The following is a 15393-nucleotide window of genomic DNA, read 5'->3' as shown; positions in this document are numbered from 1 at the left end:
ATCAGTAAGAGTATCTGTCATTTCAGTCACTCTTGCACTGCACAATGTTGAAATACTAACTGGTGATAAGTTACATGGTTAGCAGAATACTCATAAACTACACAAATAAGTAAGTTATTTTGTAAATATCACAATAATAAATATCTGTGCGACAAACCAAAAGAAATGCCTAAAGAATTCAACAATTCGATTAGTCTAAAATGTACATCTTTTGCATTTTTTCATGAAGATTTTCAATGGAGAAATTATACCCATCAGTTTTAATAATTAAAATTATTACTTATTTCACATGGCCATAACAAACTACACTGACACATAATGAGTTTGTTGCAGTTTTTTAAAGTTTATTGTTGGTTCATTTCAACCGTTACTTTAAATTGAACAAAAAAGAAAATAACTGATGAGATTACACAAAATATCAGCCATACATATTCTTTTATGATTTACTAAGTTCCACAGTTAACACAAACCCTTGAACCTTAATTTCGTTCTTTCTGAGAAACACTGAAATGTTTTTTCGAAGGTCTAAGACACACGTTTGATCTTCATGCTGATGGATTTCATACCATCATTGTAATTCTTATTCCAGGTGTACCAATAATTTCCAAAGTACCAATAATTTCCAATGGTGTTATCTTTGGCAGTTTCCCCCCATATATACACACCGTTGGGGTTTGTATAGGTACAGGCATTGTACCAAAGTCCCCCGAGACACAGTTTGGCACAGTTCTTCTCATGGGTGTCTTGGTCTTTGTCAAAGGTGGTGAACTTCTGTCCATTATTGTAGGTCAGAGAGTCGCCTGCAGAAAAGAAGAACATCATTAAAGATATTATCATCATATGTAGATGAAGAATATTTCAGTGAAATTACAAAACATTTGATAGCGTGTGAAAGTATGAAAGTGTCCTACCAGCTCCTCCATCAGTGAACCCTGAAAGTTGCAGTTTATACCCGTCAGATTCAGGACCCACAGAGAAGGACGAGTACAGAGCAAAACCCTTCCTTCCAGTGAAGTCCTCCAGATCCACTCTCAGCATGTACTTTCTGTTACGTGTCAGCTGGTACATGTTCTCCAGCCCTGTACACACACACACACACACACACACACATGAAGAACATGTTCAACCAAACACTGGACATGAATATCAACACTTCTATCAAAACCATTTGTTGACACCAAATACCAATGTTTAAAGCTGTGAGATCTTACCCAGCCAGTATTCGCCCTCGGTTGCCCCGAATCCTCTCTTGTACTGATTCCACGGCCGATAGAAATTCACACTGCCGTCCATTCTCCTCTGAATCACCTGTGATGGGTTTATATAGAATATATGATTCATAATGTATGTTCTGATGTGTGTTTGATGATCTAAAGTCACATTCATACCGTCCATCCTCCGTTGTCTTCATCTTTCCCATCTGAGACCATGTGACAGTAAACCCAGACAGGAACGTCTCCTGCTGGATAGATGGAGTAAATCCCACTGAGCCTTTGTCCTGATTTATAGAGGTCAGAACAGTCGACCGGCTTGGAAACATCAGCAACACAAACAGATGCCGTGAAAACAGAGAGCAGAGCCGCGACACACACCGTCATCTGGAGAGACACGACTGATCAAGATCCTCATTTATAATGATCAATTCACACTGAAATTATAATAAAAGTAAAACAGTCGCTGTAAATGCGGATGAACTTACCGCCATCGTCTCAATCTTTTCTCAGCTGATCACTGCAGATTATAATCAATGTTTTATTTATAAATCTGGAGTAAATCAAAGCAAAAAAATCATCAGATTATTGGTGTTTGTGGTCATTGTTCTGAATTACACTGTTGTAGAAATGTCTTAATGTTCTGTGCGGTAAAAGATGAAGAATGAAACAGTAACTCACCGTTTGTGTTGTGCCTTGTGTTGTTCAGTCACTCTTTATATCTGTTAGATTCTTACGCCCCTCCTTTGTGTTACAGAAGAAATTTATATTGCAAAACCCTTGATTCTTGGCACATAGCGTGTGTTAATGACATTTATTAAATTGCTTTTTGCTTTTATTTTGATAGGATATCTAGCTATAAATTGAGTCACTCGCATCTTCAACTGAGCTTTTATCAGTAAGAGCATCTGTCATTTCAATCACTCTTGCACTGCACAATGTTGAAATACTAACTGGTGATAAGTTACATGGTAAGCAGGCTTGAAACGCAAAGTCATACAGTTTCCAAAAACTGTGCAAAAAATGTTTCATGCATAGTGGTCACTACAGTGGACAGCTATTCAAAAAGCATTTTCTTGCGTATGCATGGGTTCATCCTGTACACTGCCACCAAGTGGCAAGCCGTTGTGTTTTTGTGATTTTTTTTTATTCCCCCCTCTAAACCAAGATGTCCAACAGCCAGTCAGAAATCCCAAGTTGCTCCAGAATATCCACCCATTCCTTCTATCCTAGGAGACTCTTGCAAGTAAAAAAAAATAATTTGTGGCATCAAGCAATATCTAATGAGTCATATCACAGTTACATTTTCCAAGTATTTTTAGATTGGGAGAAAATTCTGATTAATCATCTGTCCACTATAGTGGACCTCATGCATCACTAGCTGTATTTCAGCTACAATTCATACTATTACTGTAACTGATGTTCTTGAAAATACTTAATCTGCAGAAACTTTCTTTGACTGTAAATAAATGTTTGTGTTATTAGAATATAATTTGCATTAACGTCATCAAAAACGTAATGTGATTACATAATGTATGTGTTACAGTACGTAGACACAGGAGAGGAAGATGGATGATGAACAGTGATTTATTGAAATACAAGGGTGCAGGGATGCGGTGAGCAGGGTAGAGGAGTCCAAAGAAGACACAGAGTAAAGGAAGACGCTGAAAACAAGTGATGTGTCGTTCTCGAACGAGATTCTTTGTAGTGAACGAGAAGAGCCGACTCCCGTCGAGGAGAGCCGAATCTTTATTTGGGGCAGGACTTTATTTGGACGGGCACACCATGCGGCCAATCACATGGAGGACAGACTTTATCAATGCAGAAAAAGTTCTCCATGAACACCTGCGATTACTGATAAAGCACCAACTTAATAAAAGTCAAGGGTCAAGAGCCCAACTAAAGCAAACACTGATCTCCATAATGGTGACCTCAAACGAAACATTTTCAATAGGACATCAACATCTAAACCTCTGTTAATTCTCAATAAGATTTTCTGTAGGCGTGTGACAGAAATAAAGTCAGTCTGGTTAGTGATAAGTGAAGCTGGTAATGCTGTTTGTGGAGTTGTGTAATCAGATCTTCAGAGTTAATGTCTTTTATCTTCAGTTCATCTAAGGCTGTGTCTGAATAAAGTTGTAGTTTGTGTAATTACTCTTTCGAAAGATGATTGAAAGAATGTTTCAGGAACATCACACAAACCTTTAAATAACATTCTAATAACATTCAGGAAACTGGACATTTTTATGTTCTTGGAATGTTACAAGTCAACGTTCCTATTATGTTGAATTTTAAATCAAAATTAAGTTGAAAGAACGTTTGAAGAACATTATACCTTTTAAAACATGTTCCTCTAACGTCAAGAAAACTGGACATTTTTCACGTTCCAAGAACCAACACTGACTATTTGGAGTTTTTTTTGCCAATGTTTAGACTAATCCTCGTAAACGAAGAATTTATTATCTTTATATACATGGGACGGGTAGGTCCACGGAGGCTTCCATGTAGTTCCGCCATCTTGAAAAACTATAGTAGCAGAGAGGGACAAAAAGTACTAGGCCAACGCGTTTCCACAACGCGTTTTCGTTCAGAGCCAGGCGTCACGTGACTGAAGCCAGCAGAAGCGGAGGAGTTAAAAGTTAAACAGGCTCTTTGATGAATAGCAGCTATTGAGTGAAGTAACGTTAGAGAAGGCTCTGATGATGATGATACATAACAATGCACGTACTTCAAAAAATATAACGAGTAAAGAAGGCCTTACTACTGATTACTATAGTTAATGTTTTTCACCGTCAGTAATTCATACTGTAGCATTCTTTTTTTCGTTGATTCAAGTTTCAGTTTGTTAACAAACCTGTTCACCCGAAGAAAAACTCGAAGTGCTATTATAAGAAATCCTGTCAAAGCTTTTTGGTACATAACGGCTACCGTAGATGCAACGCGCATTTGAAAAAGTGAGGCGCTGGAGAGCACTATTCGTTTGAATGCAAAATACAATTTCACCACTAGATGGGAGAAATTCCTACACAGAGTCCCTTTAACACAGTATCTTTTCAGTTTAAACCATAAACGCATACTGTAAATCTCTTTATAAAAAAATTGTTTAAAAAAAATCTTGTTTTATGGCCTTCTAAAGAGCAATAAAAACACATAGGGGGAAAAATACTGAAGGAGGTTATCATAATTCATGCAGGGTTAAAAATATTTATTTTGTGCGGTACTATATGAAGCACAACTCACATACTGTTGTTGAACGCGGCTAAGCTGCGTGACCAACTTGAACAAAAACGAAATCTGAAATGTTCGACCTCGAAATCGCTTGGATTCTTATCAAAATGACTGGATTTCGCCCGCGAAATTTCCGCGAGAAACTGTGTAATAGATAGATATGGCCATAACTAGCAGTTTATGCTATTTGTGTAGTATATAACGCAGAAAAAGAATGTTATGTACATTAAATGTAAAAAAAACACACACCCCAAGATTTATGATGTAAATTTACTATAATAATAACAGTCAAACTAACCTGACAAGCGCGTCCTCCCGCCAGAAAGGGCGCCAGAGTGCAGGAATGCGCGCGGCCGCGGTCGGTGATGACGTGTATGCTCTCACGCGTCCCGGAAGTGAAGGTGTAGCTGGAAAGAGTTTGGAAACAAACTGGCGATCGGATGAGTAAATGTCAATCCTTTGACGGACAGATTGATTGTTGACAGCGCGGTGATTGACAGGCAGTGTGTGATGATGTCTCGCTCGGTGGGCGCGTGCGTGCTGATGATGTTGATCCTGACGGTGTCGGAGAGCAGCGCGAGGATCCACCAGCTCAAACTCAAGGTCTCTCACACTTGTTTATGCAGAATCATCTCACTAATCTGCGTTATTCACGTCCCTCGTGCGTTTCTGTCACATACCTGGGCTTTCATCTCATCTAATGACGTATTATTCATAGAACGACAAATGTATTACTTTATTTGACCTATTTAATGATTTAACTCATCAATTTAGCTTTGTTTTGATCGTTTATCTCTTTTATTTTAGCATTTGTTTAATATATCTGATGTTTCATCTTATGGAATGATGTATTCATACATTTATTGTCTGTTTTTGCAATTATGTAGCTGGAAGCATCACAAACACATTATGTCACTTATGACTTGTTGAACTCAAATCTCTCTCTCTCTCTCTCTCTCTCTCTCTCTCTCCCTCTCTCCCTCTCTCTCTCTTTCTCTCTCTCTCTCTCTCTCTCTCTCTCCCTCTCTCTCTCTCTCTCTCTCTCCCTGTCCCCCTCTCTCTCTCTCTCTCTCTCTCTCTCTCTCTCTCTCCCTCTCTCCCTCTCTCTCTCTCTCTCTCTCTCTCTCTCTCCCTGTCCCCCTCTCTCTCTCTCTCTCTCTCTCTCTCTCTCTCTCCCTCTCTCTCTCTCTCTCTCTCTCTCTCTCTGTCCCTGTCCCCCTCTCTCCCTCTCTCTCTCTCTCTCTCTCTCTCTCTCTCTCCCTGTCCCCCTCTCTCTCTCTCTCTCTCTCTCTCTCTCTCTCCCTCTCTCTCTCTCTCTCTCTCTCTCTCTCTCCCTGTCCCCCCCCCCTCTCTCTCTCTCTCTCTCTCTCTCTCTCCCTGTCCCCCTCTCTCCCTCTCTCTCTCTCTCTCTCTCTCTCTCTCTCCCTGTCCCTCTCTCTCTCTCTCTCTCTCTCTCTCTCTCTCTCTCTCTCTCTCTCTCTCTCTCTCTCTCTCTCTCTCTCAGAATGAGACGCGGTTTGTGGTCCACCTGAACACGTTTGGGTATTTCGCTAACGGGACACTGGACGTGCACCTGGTGTCTCTGAATCTGAACCTCCCGGCGATGAAGAGCACCCCCAGCTCTCCGGTAAGTGTGTGTGTGTCCGTCTATGTGTCTCGGGGCCGGTGTGTGTATGTGTCATCATCTTCTTTACTTGAGTGAAAGTACAGATACTACTGGTCAAATATTACTCTGTCACAAGCAAAAGTTGTAAAGACCGATTAAGTAAAAGTACAGAAGTACTCGTTTTTATTGATACTTGAGTATCAAAAATCATGCCCTGACTAACATGACTACTTTCTACTCAAGGACCTTGACAGAAATGTAGTGGAGTAAAAAGTACGAAGTAGTTTGTCTTTCAAATGAAGTGAAGTTTAAGTAGCAAGTCTAAAAGTACAGATACTCAAAGTGTGCTTGAGTACAGATCCTCAAGTAAGTTCACTTCGTCACTGTCCACGTCTGGTCGTCCCTCATCATGAGTGTGTGTGTGTGTTTCTGTCCAACTCTGGTCGTCCCTCATCATGAGTGTGTGTGTGTGTGTTTCTGTCCACCTCTGGTTGTCCCTCATCATGAGTGTGTGTGTGTGTGTGTGTGTTTCTGTCCACGTCTGGTCGTCCCTCATCATGAGTGTGTCTGTGTGTTTCAGGTGGGCTTCAGTTTGTCTCGGTCTCGAGTGAACGGGATCCGGTTCTACACCGTGAGTATCTGACACACACACACACACACCTCTCTCTTTGTGTGCGGGTCGTCCTTGTGTTTCTGACAGCTGTGTGTGTGTGTGTGTGTGTGTGTGTGTGTCGTTCTTCAGGCTGATGAGGTGGAGGAGTGCATGCTGTTGAAGACCAAGAGTGAAGATGAGCTCATCCTCTTCACCATCGACACAGTGAACCACAGGTACACACACACACACACACACACACACACACACACACAGATATACCGTTAAAGACCACGAGTCGCATTCTGAGTAGGGTCGGGTATCGTTTGAGTTTTGGATATCATTCACATTTAGTCTTATTGCAAAACATAATTAATTGCATCTGAATATCATGAACACAAATGACCAGGCTGAAGAACACTTACACAAGGAGCGTTTGCCTGTGGTGTAAAAACACCATAGAAGAACAACTAGCCCAACTAATATACATGTGGAGCATTATTAAAGAAATTATTAAAGTAAACACTCAGTTATTAAAATAGATCAAATAAAAAACTAGCAATCGCAACAAAAGATACGACTGAATAGGGATGTTGCGGTGACGGATTTTTTCCACCGGTTAATCGGCGTGTAAAAAAAACGGTAATCCCGGTGTCACCGGGGTTGCGTGTCTGGGATTTCGGGTGGCCGATAATGCGGACGTGACGTGCACACGTCTCAATTTACTTTCACTTTAATTAGCGGCAATTCAGTAGCATTTGTTTGAATTAATCATGGGTTAATTTATTTTATTCTTAATAAAAATACACAAAACAATAAGACACTCGCTTGTATTACACACATCTTTATTGCAAAATGAATAATAACTTAACACGCCATGTAAAAACTAAACAAAAGCACTTATGAAACACCTTTAAAGTGCATTTATTAACAAAACGAACCACTGCACACATCGTGCAAGTATCAAACAAGAAATTATATATAAAAAAATCACTATTCGTTAAATAAAGTGCCTGCCTTTTTCAGCAAAAAAAACACAACAAAAAACAAAACACCGCACAACCATCGAATATGAAACGAACGAACATCAAAAACTTCGTTAAATAAGGTAGCCTACCCGAATAATCACTGGACACTAAGTGCAAAAAAAAAAACGAATATAAAAATTAAACTCATGTTAAGCTGTTAAAAAAAAGAGGTAGGCCTATTGACTGCATACACCGTACAAAAAAAATATAAATAGGCTAAATGAGAAACAATAAACGAAAAACCTTCATTTTAAATTGCAACAGGGAACAAAACGTGATCACACTGCTTGTTGCATACATTCTTACATATTCCTGGCCAGAAAAGCCAACATATTTACCATTTCTGGTTTCAAAAGAGATCTTGTTGGGGTGATTATGTTTCCCATCGTGCTGAACACTCTCTCGGACGCGCAGCTTGTTGCACAAACACAAAGATATTTTTGGCTACTTTTGCCAAAACGGGGAGCCTATTTTGATTTTCTTTCCACCACACCAGAGGATCTGTCTCAGCATTAATGGAGGACTCGGGCTCCAGAACATAAGTTGAGATTTCTGTGAGCACCCTTTCTGGAACGGTCAGTGTTGATGCAGCGCCTGTTTTTCCTTTTAATAAACTTGCTAGTGTTTTCCTCTTGTGCGGCGGCTCCTCGGCGCTTTCATCCTTATTTCCCCCTTCCTGTTCTGTCACGGGTTGCGCTGACTGTTCTCTCCTACCCAAAAGGACCGCTTCTTCCTCAATTATCCTCCTAGTCTCATCAACATTTGGATCGTAGTTACCCCCGGTAGCGCGGGTCCAGGAAAGTCGCCTTGCGCATAAGCTCCTTGCTTTCTTCAGGCAGCGCTTCATATTTCTCATCTAAAATGGCTATGATGCCGGCTTTTAGGCTGGCTGTCAGTTGTCCATCCTCATTTGATGGGGCCAAAGTGTCCTCTTTAATGAGATGCAGCATAGGCAGAAGCGATGACACGGTAACATAGTTCTCGCCGGACCAGAGGTGGAAAGAGTACTGAAAATTTGTACTCAAGTACAAGTACCGTTACATTGCTGAAATAATACTCAATTACAAGTAAAAGTACTGGTGTCAACAAAGTACTTAAGTAAAAGTACAAATTACTCTTCTCAAAAACTACTCAGAGTACTAGTTACTAGTTACTTTTTAGCCGGCGATAGTTAATGTATTATCAATAAATATTCAACCAAATCATAGATTTATGTAGAAAATAGCTACTTTTAACACGTTTTTACCTTATTGTCGAAGGACATTAATTAGTGGTCATGATACTGGAATTTCTAACTTCAATATGACACATTGAAATATGTCAGTATTCAGTAGGCCTAGCCTATAATTTTTAATACCATCGGGAAAGCTACCACATACTTAATATTTTAATATCTACATTTTTGTCCATCCATTTTGTCAATGCATTCATTATTCTCAAGCATCAAAAAGCACAACACTCATTGTAACAGTAATCTATTTGAATGGAAAAGTTTAATTCAAGTCTTCTGAAGAGACACGTCCACTTTATACGGTGAGATTTTAATTTAGGCTTTTGTTTACATATTTAAACATTGATCAATAACCATTACAATAATCTAACTTAAATATTTACTCATTCAGTGTATTTGTCTTTACAATAGGGTAACGTTAACTGTTGCAATAGCTCACACACAGCACAATGAAGCTTGATTTCAAGCTGAATTTAATTTGCAAAAAGACTAGATTTTTCATAACTTTTGACAACGTTTAATTCAAGAGCATGGAGAGATTGGAGCTGGACGTCATTTGAGTCTGCAGTGAGAACCACTTGGAGAGATTCGTGATTGCACATGATATGACACAGTCCGAGAGCGCACACGCAATATCCAAATCCAGTTCATTCATACATTTGAGAGCTCGCGTCCAGTTTTCTGCGATCACATGAATGTGCCCTCGCGTTATAATATTGCACTCGTGACATTTGCCATTAAAATATGCCATAGCAACTTGCAGGTATTAATACAATTATGCGTAATAGGCCTACCTGCAATCCCGCACTGAGAGGAGGCGGGTGTCAAACTCGCTCTCGTTGAGATGAATGAGAACGCGCAGCTGGTATCGTATTGGTGTATAGGCCAAAATGAGTATTGACAGATTTTTCAGTATTGATATGTATCAAAATATAGATATTTTGACAATGTTTCTCCAAACTTTCAGTCCAGCCATTAATCACTCTGAGCTCCTCGCCTCCTTCACTTATGATCAGCTCTTCAAAACCTGCTGCGACTGCGGCGGCTTTAATTCAGTCCAAATATCAGGGGTTTTATTGGTCCGTTTACGATCGAATATTTTTATTGGCGGTCAAAGATTTGAATATCAATTCAAATTGTACTCAGTAACGAAATGTGATTTTACAAGTAGCGAAGTAGATTACTTAGTTTAATATGTACTTGAGTACAAGTAAAATTACAAATTAAAAAATATACTCAAAAAAGTACAAGTACCCAAAAAAACTACTTAATTACAGTAACGTGAGTAGTTGTAATTCGTTACTTCCACCTCTGCGCCGGACAGGATGTCGGTGAACTCGCTTACTGGTTTCAACGCTTTATTTACCGATTGCAAAACACGCTCGTCTTGCCATGTGATGCTCACATTTGCTTTACGGTCATCTGCAAGTACTCGATTGATGGCCGGCCTCTGCTCTAGCATCCTATCAATCATTTTCTGCTTATATCCCCAGCGAGTTGCACAGTCCTCATGGGAGAAAATAAAAACATTTGTTATAGCCAGTCGTTTAAAAATGCAATATTACAAACATATAAAAATATTAATAGGCTAATTAAAAACATAGTTTATTATAATTATTTATTATCATTGTTTTAATTTGTTAACAGATGCTTTTGTCACAAACTATTTGAGGCTACAATAAAATTACCGTCACCAGCGAGTGTTCAGGAAGGCCAAGCTCGGCTTGGGCTTTTTGCAGTTCCCTTCTCCTTCTCCAGCTGTGGGAGAACATGCCGTTTATTGCACGACACACAGCTAGAGCACGGTCTGTGCGGGCTTTCTCTGTCTTGTCGATTGTGTTGGACACAGCTAGGTTTAGGTTGTGCCCAAAGCAGCTTAACCAGGGCCAGCCTAAATTACGAACAGCTGCTTTTACATTAGCTCCACTGTCCGTTGTGATACAAGAGATTTTATTCTCGTCTAATCCCCAATCACTTAGGGCAAAGCGTCGGCCAAGTTAGCTGCAGTGTGATCCTCTGGCAAAAAACTAGTTTGTAGGCATTTTGATTGTAGTCCCCATTCAGTATCAATAAAATGGACAGTCAGAGACATCTTTGTGCTCGACCACATGTCCGTGGTGAGTGAAAAATGCTCAACAGTTGAAATAACGTTTTGCAACTCACTCCGGACACGGTTGTAGGCACGTGGGACAGCTGTTTTGGTGAAATAGTAACGCCCTGGCGGTTCATATTGGCTGTCGAGTGTGGTTATGAGGTCTCTGAAAGATTGCTTTTCAACAGTATTAAAAGACACCATTTCTTTGCATATGTATTTCGTCACTGCGTCAGGGCACGTGTTCCACCTCGCACTGTCCCTTTTATATGTTGTGCATCGCGCAAATGCACCACTTATCGAAGGCTGTGTTTGTGTGTCAGGCTTTTGTGGTCGATTTTTTGCCGCTGGACCCATCTTGGCCGCTTCATTTTTGTGGTGTGCTTGAAGATGTGCGTGTAAATTCGAAGTGTTACCTCCGGATGCTGCCACTTTCATCAGGCAAAGTTTACAGGTTGCCTCGTTAACGTTTTCAGGTTCCCTGTTGGCATTTGGTTTGAATCCAAAATATTTCCAAATAGGTGCTTTTGCATTTCTCTTTGAAACCAGATCTTCCGCCATCCTTTGCCAGTTAGCTCGCCTAACTCTCCTCAATGATAAATGAAATCGGACACCTGCTGCTTTACTGCGGCGCTCGTACCGCTTACGCTAAATTACGAAGGCACGTAGTCACTAACTGAATTAAGTGCTTTATTACTATAGGCTAAAACTTCAACACGATGGGGACGGTGCCGGTGGTCAAGTGCTATGACCGGTAGGTGGGTTAAACACTGTGTATCACCGGTAACACCGACTATCTCAACAAGCCTACGACTGAACAAAGATACGACTGAACAAAGATACGACTGACCAAAGATACGACTGACCAAAGATACGACTGACCAAAGATACGACTGACCAAAGATACGACTGACCAAAGATACGACTGACCAAAGATACGACTGACCAAAGATACGACTGACCAAAGATACGACTGACCAAAGATACGACTGACCAACGATACGACTGACCAATACGACTGACCAACGATACGACTGACCAACGATACGACTGACCAACGATACGACCGACCAAAGATACGACCGACCAAAGATACGACCGACCAAAGATACGACCGACCAAAGATACGACCGACCAAAGATACGACCGACCAAAGATACGACCGAACAAAGATACGACTGACCAAAGATACGACTGAACAAAGATACGACTGACCAAAGATACGGCTGACCAAAGATACGGCTGACCAAAGATACGGCTGACCAAAGATACGGCTGACCAAAGATACGGCTGACCAAAGATACGGCTGACCAACGACTGACCAAAGATACGACTGACCAAAGATACGACTGAACAAAGATACGACTGAACAAAGATACGACTGACCAAAGATACGACTGACCAAAGATACGACTGACCAAAGATACGACTGAACAAAGATACGACTGACCAAAGATACGACTGAACAAAGATACGGCTGACCAAAGATACGGCTGACCAAAGATACGGCTGACCAAAGATACGGCTGAACAAAGATACGACTGACCAAAGATACGACTGACCAAAGATACGGCTGACCAAAGATACGGCTGACCAAAGATACGGCTGACCAAAGATACGGCTGACCAAAGATACGGCTGACCAAAGATACGGCTGACCAAAGATACGGCTGACCAAAGATACGGCTGACCAAAGATACGGCTGACCAAAGATACGGCTGACCAAAGATACGGCTGACCAAAGATACGGCTGACCAAAGATACGGCTGACCAAAGATACGGCTGACCAACGGCTGACCAACGACTGACCAAAGATACGACTGAACAAAGATACGACTGACCAAAGATACGACTGACCAAAGATACGACTGACCAAAGATACGACTGAACAAAGATACGACTGACCAAAGATACGACTGACCAAAGATACGACTGACCAAAGATACGACTGACCAAAGATACGACTGACCAAAGATACGACTGACCAAAGATACGACTGAACAAAGATACGACTGACCAAAGATACGACTGACCAAAGATACGACTGAACAAAGATACGGCTGAACAAAGATACGGCTGACCAAAGATACGGCTGACCAAAGATACGGCTGACCAAAGATACGGCTGACCAAAGATACGGCTGACCAAAGATACGGCTGACCAAAGATACGGCTGACCAAAGATACGGCTGACCAAAGATACGGCTGACCAAAGATACGGCTGACCAAAGATACGGCTGACCAAAGATACGGCTGACCAAAGATACGGCTGACCAAAGATACGGCTGAACAAAGATACGGCTGAACAAAGATACGGCTGACCAAAGATACGGCTGACCAAAGATACGGCTGACCAAAGATACGACTGACCAAAGATACGACTGACCAAAGATACGACTGACCAAAGATACGACTGACCAAAGATACGACTGAACAAAGATACGACTGACCAAAGATACGACTGACCAAAGATACGACTGACCAAAGATACGACTGACCAAAGATACGACTGACCAAAGATACGACTGAACAAAGATACGACTGAACAAAGATACGACTGACCAAAGATACGACTGAACAAAGATACGACTGAACAAAGATACGACTGAACAAAGATACGGCTGACCAAAGATACGGCTGACCAAAGATACGGCTGACCAAAGATACGGCTGACCAAAGATACGGCTGACCAAAGATACGGCTGACCAAAGATACGGCTGACCAAAGATACGGCTGACCAAAGATACGGCTGACCAAAGATACGGCTGACCAAAGATACGGCTGACCAAAGATACGGCTGACCAAAGATACGGCTGACCAAAGATACGGCTGAACAAAGATACGACTGACCAAAGATACGACTGACCAAAGATACGGCTGACCAAAGATACGGCTGACCAAAGATACGGCTGACCAAAGATACGGCTGACCAAAGATACGGCTGACCAAAGATACGGCTGACCAAAGATACGGCTGACCAAAGATACGGCTGACCAAAGATACGGCTGACCAAAGATACGGCTGACCAAAGATACGGCTGACCAAAGATACGACTGACCAAAGATACGACTGACCAACGACTGACCAAAGATACGACTGAACAAAGATACGACTGACCAAAGATACGACTGAACAAAGATACGACTGACCAAAGATACGACTGAACAAAGATACGACTGACCAAAGATACGACTGAACAAAGATACGACTGACCAAAGATACGACTGACCAAAGATACGACTGAACAAAGATACGACTGACCAAAGATACGACTGAACAAAGATACGACTGACCAAAGATACGACTGAACAAAGATACGACTGACCAAAGATACGACTGACCAAAGATACGACTGACCAAAGATACGACTGACCAAAGATACGACTGACCAAAGATACGACTGACCAAAGATACGACTGAACAAAGATACGACTGAACAAAGATACGACTGACCAAAGATACGACTGACCAAAGATACGACTGACCAAAGATACGACTGACCAAAGATACGACTGACCAAAGATACGACTGAACAAAGATACGACTGAACAAAGATACGACTGACCAAAGATACGACTGAACAAAGATACGGCTGACCAAAGATACGGCTGACCAAAGATACGGCTGACCAAAGATACGGCTGACCAAAGATACGGCTGACCAAAGATACGGCTGACCAAAGATACGGCTGACCAAAGATACGGCTGACCAAAGATACGGCTGACCAAAGATACGGCTGACCAAAGATACGGCTGACCAAAGATACGGCTGACCAAAGATACGGCTGACCAAAGATACGGCTGACCAAAGATACGACTGACCAAAGATACGACTGACCAAAGATACGACTGACCAAAGATACGACTGACCAAAGATACGACTGAACAAAGATACGACTGACCAAAGATACGACTGACCAAAGATACGACTGACCAAAGATACGACTGACCAAAGATACGACTGACCAAAGATACGACTGACCAAAGATACGACTGACCAAAGATACGACTGACCAAAGATACGACTGACCAAAGATACGACTGACCAAAGATACGACTGACCAAAGATACGACTGACCAAAGATACGACTGACCAAAGATACGACTGACCAAAGATACGACTGACCAAAGATACGGCTGAACAAAGATACGGCTGACCAAAGATACGGCTGACCAAAGATACGGCTGACCAAAGATACGGCTGACCAAAGATACGGCTGACCAAAGATACGGCTGACCAAAGATACGACTGACCAAAGATACGACTGACCAAAGATACGGCTGACCAAAGATACGACTGACCAAAGATACGGCTGACCAAAGATACGGCTGAACAAAGATACGGCTGAACAAAGATACGGCTGACCAAAGATACGGCTGACCAAAGATACGGCTGACCAAAGATACG

At 41.6% G+C, this 15393-nt stretch overlaps 2 protein-coding genes across 2 annotated transcripts in view; one reads left to right on the top strand and one right to left on the bottom strand.

Moving 5' to 3' along the window:
• Positions 1–326: 326 nt before the first annotated feature.
• Positions 327–1923, bottom strand: LOC308686436 (microfibril-associated glycoprotein 4-like). Its single transcript, XM_081394861.1, has 6 exons — positions 1893–1923; positions 1700–1764; positions 1389–1598; positions 1212–1308; positions 912–1079; positions 327–800 (listed from the first exon to the last, which is right to left on the bottom strand). The coding sequence occupies exons 2-6, from the start codon at positions 1703–1705 to the stop codon at positions 526–528; spliced, it is 756 nt and encodes a 251-aa protein (XP_081250987.1). The 5' UTR covers positions 1706–1764; positions 1893–1923; the 3' UTR covers positions 327–525.
• Positions 1924–4788: 2865 nt separating this feature from the next.
• Positions 4789–15393, top strand: part of LOC308686439 (protein GPR108-like) — a gene marked incomplete at its 3' end in the record, with an annotated part of 13006 nt that continues 2401 nt past the window's right edge. Inside the window, exons 1-4 of the mRNA XM_081394863.1 lie at positions 4789–5042; positions 5944–6066; positions 6626–6676; positions 6788–6873. Of these exons, the coding sequence (XP_081250989.1) occupies positions 4950–5042; positions 5944–6066; positions 6626–6676; positions 6788–6873 (353 nt within the window). The remainder of the gene's footprint in view (positions 5043–5943; positions 6067–6625; positions 6677–6787; positions 6874–15393) is intronic.

The sequence above is a fragment of the Scardinius erythrophthalmus genome (genome assembly GCF_964197995.2).
Source record: "Scardinius erythrophthalmus genome assembly, contig: HAP1_SCAFFOLD_280, whole genome shotgun sequence".
Lineage (NCBI taxonomy): Eukaryota > Metazoa > Chordata > Actinopteri > Cypriniformes > Leuciscidae > Scardinius > Scardinius erythrophthalmus.
This window is presented reverse-complemented; position numbering and strand designations above follow the sequence as displayed.

Bases quoted from the DNA above. Each gene is read 5' to 3' on its own strand.
- LOC308686436 (XM_081394861.1), bottom strand. The intron at 1,309-1,388 runs GTATGAATGTGA...AACCCATCACAG, and splicing joins AAGACAACGGAGGATGGACG to GTGATTCAGAGGAGAATGGA. The intron at 1,080-1,211 runs GTAAGATCTCAC...GTGTGTGTACAG, and splicing joins CGAGGGCGAATACTGGCTGG to GGCTGGAGAACATGTACCAG.